The sequence below is a fragment of the Parasteatoda tepidariorum genome, chromosome 10 (assembly GCF_982258835.1).
Source record: "Parasteatoda tepidariorum strain Cologne lab strain chromosome 10, Ptep-v5.0, whole genome shotgun sequence".
NCBI lineage: Eukaryota > Metazoa > Arthropoda > Arachnida > Araneae > Theridiidae > Parasteatoda > Parasteatoda tepidariorum.
In genome coordinates, this window is record NC_141764.1 from 96252569 (window position 1) to 96265149 (window position 12581).

General features: G+C 28.8%; 1 protein-coding gene across 1 annotated transcript; it reads left to right on the forward strand.

Moving 5' to 3' along the window:
• The first annotated feature begins 11123 nt into the window (after positions 1-11123).
• On the forward strand, positions 11124-12581 carry LOC147803112 (uncharacterized). The gene is made up of 2 exons (XM_087153424.1): positions 11124-11318; positions 12366-12581. The coding sequence occupies exons 1-2, from the start codon at positions 11124-11126 to the stop codon at positions 12579-12581; spliced, it is 411 nt and encodes a 136-aa protein (XP_087009550.1).

Here is a 12581-nt window from a genome sequence, read left to right on the forward strand (position 1 = left end):
AATTTCGGCAGTATTTTCGATTTTCAATTGAATTGTTTCAAGAACTATTTAATCTAATCGAAGGAAGCATTTCATACAGAGTGTGTAATAGAAGGCAGCAGCCAATCTCCAAAAAAGAGAAATTGTGCCTGACTCTCAGGTAAGAGAAATTTTATTTTATTAGAAATTTAGTAAGTTGCTATGTATTGGAAAATGTATTAAGCTGTTATTTTATAACATGCATGAATTTCTGAGTGTTAATATCTATTTTATACGTTTTTAAATAGCATAGTTTGAAAGTGTTTTATTATATTTAAATTCTGCATGCATTCAAGAATTATTATTTGAAATGTTATTTAATGAATATGAAGTATAAAAGTTAATTTTGATATGAAGTATAATGAATAAATAAATAAACTAATATGAAGTATAAAAGTTAATTTTAGCTTATTTTAATATTTATAAATATCCATGTATTCAGCATTAGATCGATAGGTATTAACTTGTCTGAGAAGTAAAGGTGGCCCGTGCACTACATGGATTACTTTACTACATGGATTTTCATTCCTCTATTAATTTAAGGCTATGTGCATTTGAAACAATTACAATCTAACAAAAAAACCCTTTAAACTTGACAAAGACATCAAAAGATTGCTAAATAAATTATTTGATACTGAATAATAATTGCAAAATTCGTTCTCAGAACATCAAAGTTTTCACTACTGAATATTTTTTTTAATATAATTGAAAAATATTCATTTGCACATTATTTATCACACTCCATGTAAATTTTTTGTTGGAATTCTAGTCAGTATGTATTTTGTTTAAACAAACCAAACATTTGCCTTTATTTAAGTGACTTAATTTTCTCACTTTTTTTATTGGACTAAAAGTATGTTTTCTTTTTAGATACCTAGCAACCGGAGAATCCTACCGTTCTTTGGCATTCAACTACAGAATTTGCCATAGTTGGATTGGCCGTATTATTGAAGAGGTTCTGGAAAGCATCATAAAAAGTGTAATGCCTTTGTTTTTGCCGCAGCCTTCTGAAGAGAAGTTTAAGGAAATAGAAAAGAACTTCTCAAAGATGTGGAACTTTCCTAATTGCTGTGGTGCAATTGATGGCAAGCACATTAGGATTGTTTGTCCGAAAAACAGCGGACGTGCCTATTACTGTTATAAGGACTATTTTTCAACAGTTTTGTTGGCACTTGTTGATGCGAATTACTGTTTTATCACAGTAGATGTTGGTTCGTATGGAAAGGAAGGTGACAGTACAGTTTTTCAAAGATCTAACCTAAACAAAAATCTTCAGTCAGGCACCAAAACCTAAGAACCTTCCGGGAACTAAAATTTTGTGCCCACATGTTTTTGTCGGGGATGCTGCATTTGCATTAACCTCGGCAATGATGAAACCCTTCCCCGAAAGTCAAGCACAAACAGATGTTGAAAAGGCACGTTATAATTACAGATTATGCAGAGCTAGACGGACATCTGAAAATGCCTTTGGTATTCTGTGCCAGTATTTCAGAGTGTTTTTTACCCCAATTGCGTGTAAAATTGAAACTGTCAGTAGACGTTCCGGCGCAGGTATTACTTCTCATTATGCTTCTCTTATGCGTAAATGACGTGTGACATTGTTTATTTTGATTTTGTAGTCGTTGCTTTAAATTTGCTGGAAAATGGATCACGCTAAAAAACAAATTATAACTCTATTAATTGAAGAGGAAGAAGCTAGGTTTAGATTATTCTTTCAAAATAACGAAGATGATGAATTTTTTGTTAATCGTCCGACTGAAAAAACATTCGCTGCTCTGATTAAAATACATTTAATGTTTAATGATGAGAAATTTCGTCAGTATTTTCGCTTCTCAATTGAATTGTTTCAAGAACTATTTAAACTAATCGAAGGAAGCAACCAATCTCCAAAGAAGAGAAATTGTGCCTGACTCTCAGGTAAGTAAGAAACTCTATAGTGACTCTCAGGTATTTCAGAGTGTTTTTTACCCCAATTGCATGTAAAATTGAAACTGTGAGTAAACTTGTGCTAGCAAGCTGCATCTTGCACAATATGCTGGGCCAAAGAAAAATACCATGTCCCTTACAACCAAAAAAAGGAACAAACATGGTAACGCCGGACAAATCTTGCTGTAACAGGATCAAAACATGCATGTTTCAGAGCCGAGTGTATCCGGCAAAATTTTTCCCAATATTTCAGCAGCAAAGAGAGTGATCTGAAATGCAAAATAATAAAATAACACGCTCTGCTTAATATATTTTATTTAACTGTATCAAATTATAATCACTTTAATTTCAATTTCAGATATTCTCCATTTTAAAGTCTTTTTTTTCTTTTCAAATTTTATTTCCCTAAGTTTGTTCTAAGCTGCAAAAGAAAAATTTAAGTTATTAATTTCACTTTAATGCTAATCTTCACCTTTCTTTCCATACAAACCAATATCCACCGAGATAAAAACAGTAATTTGCATCATCAACAACTTTAATTTCTCAATATAATTTCGTGTATTTTTTATTCCAATTATTTGTTCTTACTTTTTGCTGAATTTTGTATCCTGTTGTTATATTATTTTTCATTATATCTTGAATATATATATATATTTTTTAATCATGAATCGGTATACTTTTGCTTGTTTTATTTTTTTACTGACTTGTATTCATCTGAAACTGTGAAATTCTTAAGATTTTTTTCTTCTTATAGTTCATCTTGTTATTTATAGACTTCAAATTTCATGAAAGAAACCAATTGATTATTTTTTGTGAACACTTTTATCTTAATTTTAGCTTTCATCGAAATATTTAATTGTTCATCTATGTACTTTGAATAAATTGTTATTTACCTTTTATATATTGAGGTATTTGAAAATTAAGTACATAAATATATTGAGGGGTCGCAGTACCATTGCAATTTTTTTTTTAAGTAAAAGTATAATCATTCATTTTGTGGATGTTTTGCATGCTCATTTTACTTATAATCAATAATTTATCTTTAATTATTTTTTAAACTGCTTAATTTTTTTAAAATTAAAAAAAATCTTAACAATTTTGTTCATTCGTTAATATATCAATCTGAATATTTTTTATGGATTATTTTGTAAAAAGTAAAAAAATTCAAATGTTTCCATGTCCAAAATTCAATATATGTAAAATTTGATTTTTTTTTTCTTGTAGTTCATCTTGTTATTTATAGATTTCAAATTTCATGAAAGAAACCAAGTAATTATTTTTTTTTTCAACACTTGTATCTTAATTTTAACTTTCATCTGATATTTAATTGTAATTTTGTTATTTTTTATAACTCAGTTATTTATTTTTATTATTTGTGTTTTTCAACTTATATTATTTTACTTTATTTTGCATTTTAATCACGAAAGTGTATATACTTTTTCAAGACGAACATGATTAACCTGAATTGCATACATTGAATAAATTATTACTTACCTTTTATGTGTTGACATATTTGAAAAATAGCTACATAAATAATATACTAAGAAATAAAGCATAGCTGGTTAATAAATTTTTTATTTAAACAAATAAAATTTAAATTTCACCATTTCTTTCTAGGCATTTCTGTTCTAGTTTAAAAATAATGTTTGACATTTCCATTTTTGCTTCTAGCTGCAACACTTTAGGAAATTTTTTAACCGTAATGGCAAAGGCGTTAAATAAAGAGTCTATTTCATCCTTCTGTCCGATCAGTGATTTTAGAACTTCAGTCCGCTCCTTTCTGGCAGACTGAAATTCTAAAAAAAAACCTTTCTTTTTGGGATAACCTGCTTTCCCGTTCTTTCTGCCCCTGTCCTTCTTCCCCCCTTTTATCATTTTTTGAACTATTGCTACTAGATGCATCTGAAGGTGTATCTACACAGACAATCGTAGCTTGCTCCAGATCGTAACTGTAGTCAGTTTGAAAATCTCTTTCTTCATTAAACGCGCGAATTTCTTCATCAGCCTGCGATTCCTCTACAAATGAGCTATCTTCAACATTAGAGATTGTCCTGCAATAAATTAAAAATAGTGTTTAAGAGACACTCTTTATAATAAAGCTTAATAATTATGTTTTAGAAAATAAATTAACTTCGTAAACTACAAAAGTGCCATATTCTCAGAATGAGGAAATAAGCATAATTTACTTCTGATGTTTTTTCTCGTATATAAAATTAGAATAATTTGTATAATTATAATAATTTGTATATAAAGTTAGAATAATTTGTAAAATTAGAATAATTTGTCTAGAAAAAATTAAAGCACTTAACACATTTTATGAAATAAATTTATTTCATAAGCTTAAATGTCTGAATAATAATGTCCTTCATAAGTCTAAAAATATATATTTCAAATAATACTTCACCCTTATCAGATAATGTAATAAAGCTATCTTTAAACTAAATCTTAAATTTTACTCATTTTCTATTAAATTAATAGAATATATAATTATTAAAACACATGCATCAGTTGCTATATCATAGGAGTGTTTTAAAAATATCGTATGAAAATGTATGCTAATAAAAATGTATGTTTATAGCAGTAATACTTGTCCCGACAAGTAGCTACAAATAGCAGGAAACTTACTGATAACATGACAGAGTTTTGGTTTGTCAGCATTTGTTTGAATAGTACCGTTAGTAGATTCTTTTAATTTTTTTTCATACAGCTGAAAACGCCACTATTTGTCTGTTGCATGAAAAAATGTTTTCTTAAACAAAAGCTATCCTACTTAGCTTTATGTAAATTACATTCTACAATTTTGATTAAATTAGTCTATACATCATATTAAAAATAAGACTTACTCATTAGTTAACAAATAGGTTCCATCTAAAAACCTTAAAGAATCTAGTCGTTGAAGTTCAGTAGTGCACTTTCTTTTCGCAGCTGAACCAGTTGGCAGTTTTCTTTTAATTCTCGTATAATAGTCACGGATGGTTTTCCATTTCTTTTATAGCATTTCCACTAAAAACAGATAGGTACAATGAAATTTAGTGAAGAGGATTTATATAAATTAGAAAAGGTGATAAACATTCAAGAAGCTAAAACAAATTTGGGTGCTTAACAAACTAATTGAACAACTAGTTTTAAAAAATAAAGCATTTTTAAATGCTAAATTACCTACATGTACAATTGTGGGTAAAAATTCCATGCTTATAAAGCAAATTGAAGTATTTATAAAACAAATTAAGCTCATTCATACACATAAAGTCACAATTTTCTAATTGAACTGGTATCTGAAAATTTGCAAGTCTGTAAAAATATGATTTAACTTTTGAACACCAGTGTACAAAGTCATATATAATATATTAAGAGTAATTGATTTGTCATAAAGGGTGAGATAATTTGTTTTGCAACTTAAAAAACAAGATTAATATATTGAAAAATTTTCCTATGGAAAAGGTTCACCCATTGATAAAATAAATTATTTCCCTGTTTTAAAAATAAAAAAATATATAGTTCAATCTTTATAAATTTATCAACAGACTTCAAAGTCAAAGAAAGTATATAATTCAGAGTCAAAGAAAATATTTCATTCTTGTAATATAAATTTAAAATTGATTTATCTGCATAAAATAATTGAATAAGTTACAATTTTAAATATATTAAATAAATATTTACTAACCTTCAACTCCAAGTTCTTCCGCAATTTCAAGCCATAGATTATTTTTTATTTTGGAATCTTTGTAAGATTTTGTTTTTACAGTGTAGAGGAGAGGTCTCTTTTTTACTTTTGAAATCAATTTTTCTTCAAAATATTCATTGGATTCCGCCATATCTTCGATTGATTTACTTACGTCCACCTCAACTGCACGTGGGAATCAGAGCGAAATGGATTCGAACTGCAGGTAACGCTAACGCGCGGCGACCGATGACGTATTCTGATCCACCCACAAATTGGCCAATCAGGAGTTGACGCTCAGTTGTCGTTGACGTTCACCTACGCGATCTGTTCTAACAAACCAGTACTTAAGAATTCTTCGACGACTGTTATTGCAATAATACTTATTGCAATAATACTAATATTGCACAGCTCTTCTTAAATCCATCCTTAATTCTTAATCAGAAACACATCATTAAAAGGCAGAATGCTTTGGTGTTTTCAAAAAGATAAACAAAACAAAGCAAACGTTGCCACCGGCGGAAAAGAAATGCAGCCAAAATTTGGGAGCCACGTAAGAGAATTATATATATTAGATTGGTTTACTTCATATCTTTCAAACAGAGAACATACGAGTTAAAATCTGAAATAATTTTAGTAATTATATTTATTCAAACCGTGGAGTTCCCCCAAGGATCTATTCTAGGACCCTTGTTTATTATATTTAACAATGATTTTTGTCAACTCAAACTTTTTGGTAAGATAATAACATATCCTTATGATTCCGTAATTTTGTATTCTTGCACTGATTTTAATCAACTAATTTTTCAAATTGAATCTGATTTACGCTTAATTTCAAAATGGTTTACTGCAAATGACTTAAATTGCATTCCAGTTTGGTCTTGCATCTGGAAAGTAAACGGGTGTAGTGCGAGACTTTATACTAGAAATGAACAATATGATGGTGTTCTTAATTTCCACATGCACCCACTGAGTCACATTAAAGGTAAAAGAAATTATCTTTTGTAAACGATTTAAAAAAGAACGTAAAAGACGAACGTTCAGATGACCACTAAATTCTACCAAGTAAACAAGGATTTTAAAATAATCGATTTGGAATCGAAGGACAGAAAAATAAAGATTTTCAATTCAACATCTTTTTATTTCAATTAACAACGAAAATTTCATAGTTGAAGTAAAAATTTTACGCATTCAAATTTTTAAGATGATGAATTCAAGTTCATGAGCTTATTTATTATTTTCATTATTACAATTTCTTCAGCTCTGTTAAAAAGGATCATTGAGATAGAACTCTAAAGGAATTGTTAGATAAAATTGAAAAAATGTCATAAGGAATACTAAAATTTGAGTTTTCAAACAACAGTTTTAAGAATAAAGTTTACATTCATAGTATAATATACTTTTTACATGTTTGTTTTTTAAATAAACTGCGATATAGTGCAATAAAAATAAACTGTGAAATTAATTACTCTTCAAGTTTATTTTTTTACTATGTTTTAAAACATATAAAAAAATTTTTTTCCCTTTGCTCGTGGGTATTTAATATGGTAATCTTTGTATATTGCGATATGTTAAACTATAATTTATAAAATACATGTGTTCATATCTGGAACTGCGTGTGTATGTGATTTATTAACAAAAAAATTTCTTCCTTCCTTGCAATGCTATTTTTTTTATTTGGGTGCGTGTGGTTACATTCATTTCATTATGTGTAGAATGAAATGAATGTAATGTGGAATCAATGGAACGTCAAGGGGTGCTTATTTCTACCTCACCAGAAGTGTGTGGCAACATGGTATTTCTCACAGGAAGTGCTCTATTCTGCCCGCCCCATAACCGGAAACTTTAATATATATTGTGGTGACAACCTTTACTTTTAGTTCTGTTTTCTCATTTAGAGATAAATTTTACTATTCTTGTGATTATTATTTTTTTGCTTATTTCTGCCCGCATGAACGTTTTCTTTTCGTTAAAATTTTACTATTTTGCGAGATCTATTTTACTATTTTAAAGATCATATAGATTTTTTTTTTCATTTTCAGTTCTGTTATAAAGGCTCGTTGGGATAGAACTGCTACATAAAATTGAAAAAATGTCATAAAGAATACTGAAATTTGAGTATGATATACTTATGATATGTTCTGTTATAAAGGCTCGTTGGGATAGATCTGTTACATAAAATTGAAAAAATATAAAGAATACTGAAATTTGAGTATGATATACTTATGATATGTTCTGTTATAAAGGCTCGTAGGGATAGAACTGTTACATAAAATTGAAAAAATGTCATAAGAAATACTGAAATTTGAGTTTTCAAACAACAGTTTTAAGAATAAAGTTTACATTCATAGTATAATATACTTTTTACATGTTTGTTTTTTAAATAAGCTGCGATATAGTGCAATAAAAATAAACTGTGAAATTAATTACTCTTCAAGTTTATTTTTTTACTATGTTTTAAAACATATAAAAAAATTTTTTCCCTTTGCTCGTGGGTATGGTAATCTTTGTATATTGCGATATGTTAAACTATAATTTATAAAATACATGTGTTCATATCTGGAATTGCGTGTGTATGTGATTTATTAACAAAAAAATTTCTTCCTTCCTTGCAATGCTATTTTTTTTAGTTGGGTGTGTGTGGTTACATTCATTTCATTATGTGTAGAATGAAATGAATGTAATGTGGAATCAATGGAACGTCAAGGGGTGCTTATTTCTACCTCACCAGAAGTGTGTGGCAACATGGTATTTCTCACAGGAAGTGCTTTATTCTGCCCGCCCCATAACCGGAAACTTTAATATATATTGTGGTGACAACCTTTACTTTTAGTTCTGTTTTCTCATTTAGAGATAAATTTTACTATTCTTGTGATTATTATTTTTGCTTATTTCTGCCCGCATGAACGTTTTCTTTTCGTTAAAATTTTACTATTTTGTGAGATCTACTTTACTATTTTAAAGATCATATAGATTTTTTTTTTTTCATTTTCAGTTCTGTTATAAAGGCTCGTTGGGATAGAACTGCTACATAAAATTGAAAAAATGTCATAAAGAATACTGAAATTTGAGTATGATATACTTATATGTTCTGTTATAAAGGCTCGTTGGGATAGATCTGTTACATAAAATTGAAAAATTTTCATAAGGAATACTGAAATTTGAGTATGATATACTTATGATATGTTCTGTTGTAAATGCTCGTTGGGATAGAACTGTTACATAAAATTGAAAAAATGTCATAAGGAATACTGAAATTTGAGTATGATATACTTATGATATGTTCTGTTATAAAGGCTCGTTGGGATAGAACTGTTACATAAAATTGAAAAAATGTCATAAGGAATACTGAAATTTGAGTATGATATATTTTTATCATATAATTTATAACTCTACATTTATAATATGATATAATTTTTACATGTTTGCTTTTCAAATTAACTGTGATATAATGCAATAAAAAGTAAACTGTAAAATTAATCTTCAAGTTTACTTTTTTTTACAATGTCAGAAAACATATAAAAATAGTTTTAGGTTTATACCTGTTTGTGATGTTGCCAGTGAAACGAATGAAGTCAAGGATGCAAGTTCAATCGAAACATAATTTTTTTCTTCTTCTTTCCTAGGCGTAGATGTAATGGAACGAGATGTTCATCATTGTAAGTGACGTTTTATGTTTCTTTGTGTAGTTTATCAAGTTAACTTTTATACTCTGTTTTTTTGAGGACTGTTAAATTACTTGGAAGCTTTTTTGTTGATCAGAGCTGGGCTTATGACAAGATTATATACTTTCTGGCTTACAGTCAATGAATAGAATCACAGACTCAGCATAGAACCAATGAAAGTGGGCTGGCAAAAAAGAGCAAAATATTTTGTTATCTTTTCTCGCTAAATAGTAAAAATTAATTATGTTAATCTATGTTAAAGTACAAAGCTGGAGATTTGTGCAACTTAAAGAGCTCCAATGATAAAACAATATATCAGTGGTGTTTACGAATTTTAAAGTAATGGTATTTCGTATGTGTTCTTGTAATCTTGGGGGTAATTGTTATATATTTCTCTATTAATTCAATATTTCATAATTACAAATCTAAGTTGTTTCGATGATTATAATTGTATATTTTTGCTTTAATACTAAGCAAATAAAATAGACGGCTAAGTTTTAAATGGCACTAATTATATAACTCATTAACTTTTTTATAATTCTCATTCCCTTTTAGCTAGTTTTTTTGAGGTATCCTGTTTTATCAGTGTCAGGTTATAATTTTAGTTACTTAGATAAGTTTAGTAAACATTTACTTGTTAATATAACTAATTGTAGTTGCGGAGGTGCTCCCGAGAAAGCTTATGAGAAGTATTTTGCTTTATGTAGGAAAACTTACTATTCCTTGTCTTCATTTAGTAACCAACGTCAAAATTGAGATGCAACTTTTCCTGCAACTTCGGATGCATTAGATAATGAGGTTTTGCAAAACACGTAAATCTGATACTTGTTCAAAGACATTTCAGCATAAATCCCATTTTATTCGACATAGTAGTTCCTAATCTTGCATATCATTGCCCATATCAGGTGTGTAGTTCCAGGTTTCAATTTGTTTTGCATGCCATAAAGCATAGTATTGATAAGAATAGTAGAGATATAAATGTGACTCAGTTGATAATGAATCAGCAAGAACGTATTCAAGTTTTAAGAAAGAGTTCCTATTCATACTACACTTGATAATTATCCAGATCATTTATAAATGTAACTGATACTAGCAGGAAAATTGTAAAAGTAGTTATACCTACTTACGTAGCTAATATGGTCCACATAATCTGTCATGAGAATCTAGATGTAATTGATGTTCAGTATTTTTATATTCTTTATCAAGCATTGATAATATGAAGTTCGATGCACTTGAAATTTTGTTAAAGAAAGTACTCAGCTAGGAATCTCCGCTGCTAAGGTTATTGATAGTGTCCGAGGTAATAGGAATATGAGAGATGAAAATGATGTCATTATTATGGAATCGCTTCTTACAATTAAAAAAATTCAGAAATTAAAATATTACGATACTGTCAAGTCCTCTTCATTACTCCATAAAGATGACGCAACGGCTATCCATCGTTTGGTATATTATAGGATGCAGTGGAATCATAATCCCGTCCAGGGGTACTATTACCAACTCATCGAAATTTATTCCGCTCGGAAACTAGCTTTCATCGGATTGCCAATTTCGTAAAACCCACTTTGCCGTAACATGAGCATATCGGAATCCGGAATCGAAATCGCCATTCCACACGATTCCGGTGAAATTGAAGTTTGTAGGCGGGACTAACTTTGACCAATTAGAAAATTACTTTAATTCTAATTTATTAATCTGGCAACGATATTTTTGTTTTCTCTTCTTCTATGCGAGCTAAAATCGCATTATCTTAGAAATGAAAGCTTAAACATTTATACATTTTCAACAACTGTGTGTGTTAACCAAACTCGTGTTTATTTGAATTGTATAGAGAATAGACGAAATAATTTGAAATGGCTTCTCGCGCGAAAGTTAATGTTCGGCAACAAGCCATGATAGTTGAGTATCTAGAAAAGAATCCCGACCTTAATAAAGGAACCCTTACCGGCACCTTTACATCTAAGATAAAACAAAATCATTGGGAAGTTCTTTCAAAGATGCTGAATGCGGAAGGTGGATGTATCAAATCTGTGGACAAATGGATGAAGGTAAGAAAGATAGTTTATCAATTTTATGTCACTAATTGCACTAGTTAAATTTATTGGTAGCCAATTTCGCTTAAAACAAGGTACCAGTTTAAAATTCTGCAACAGAATTTAGCATAAAATTAGTCAATTCATTCTATATAACATCTAATTATTATTTGTTTTTGACAACAATTAATTAATATTTCTTTTAAATATTATTAAAAATAAGTTTTCTAGTTTCTCCAATTAGAAACATAACAAGGCAATGATATTTTGTTAATTAAAACGTAATATTAATTTTGATAATTATTAATCTTACTGCACCTTTTTATTATGAAAACCATCTGTAATATATCATTTCACAATGTAAATAACCTTTGAATTAGCAAATTGAACTGGAATACCAAATAGTTTACTGTGTTGGATAAAAGTAATATCCTTAGACATTTCTTCTGTGGTTAGTTCTAAATAAATATGCATAGCAGAATAAATTAATCATTTCAATAATTTGAAAACTAATATGAAGCAAAGTTCGAACCATGAATTCAATGGATAACACTTTTACACTCGGTTCATGTCGATTTTATCATTAATCTAATTAATTCCCCTTTTTAGGTATGAATGTTTGAACATTTTTTAAATTAAGTTGTCGTTTAATTTAGCAAGAGAATAAATCTTTTCCAATTCCTTCTTTAGTAATGGATATTTGAACATTTTTTTAAATAAGCTGTCGTTAATTTTAGAAAAACAATAAATCTTTTTTTATTCCTTTTTTGTTATAAATATTTGAATTTTTTTTGAAGTTTAATAAGTTTTTATTTAATGTAAAGTTTTCAAATGTTACGTTTAATGTCTGATTTTTACGCAGTTTTTAAATACTCAGATATATTTCTAGCGATATAGGAAATTATTACAACCAATTTTGGTATTCTTTGTAACACCATTTAAAAAAGTGTTTTTTGTGAATTTTTGCAGGCTTATAAATTAACGTAAATTTTGTTTATTAAATAATTCATAATAAATCTTGTGTAATTCTACAGTTTCTCATTTGTTTTTTTTTTGTTATAGTCGTGGTCTGATTACAAGCAAGAGGTGAAGAAGAAATATCTGAAAAGAGTTAAGCATGCCAATGGCACCGGAGGAGGTCCCCCTATGAAAGAACTGACAGAGTTGGAGGAAAGAGTCTTAGCACTAATTGGAACAGATGCATACATGGGCCTCACTATAAAGGAGCACAGGCCTTCCCCAGTAAGTTCATTTTTGTTTTATATTTCAATATGTTAA

Coding starts and splice junctions, on each gene's coding strand:
- LOC147803112 (XM_087153424.1), top strand. CDS start 11,124: ATGGCTTCTCGCGCGAAAGTTAATGTTCGGCAACAAGCCATGATAGTT. Junction 11,319..12,365: donor CTGTGGACAAATGGATGAAG/GTAAGAAAGATA, acceptor TTTTTGTTATAG/TCGTGGTCTGATTACAAGCA.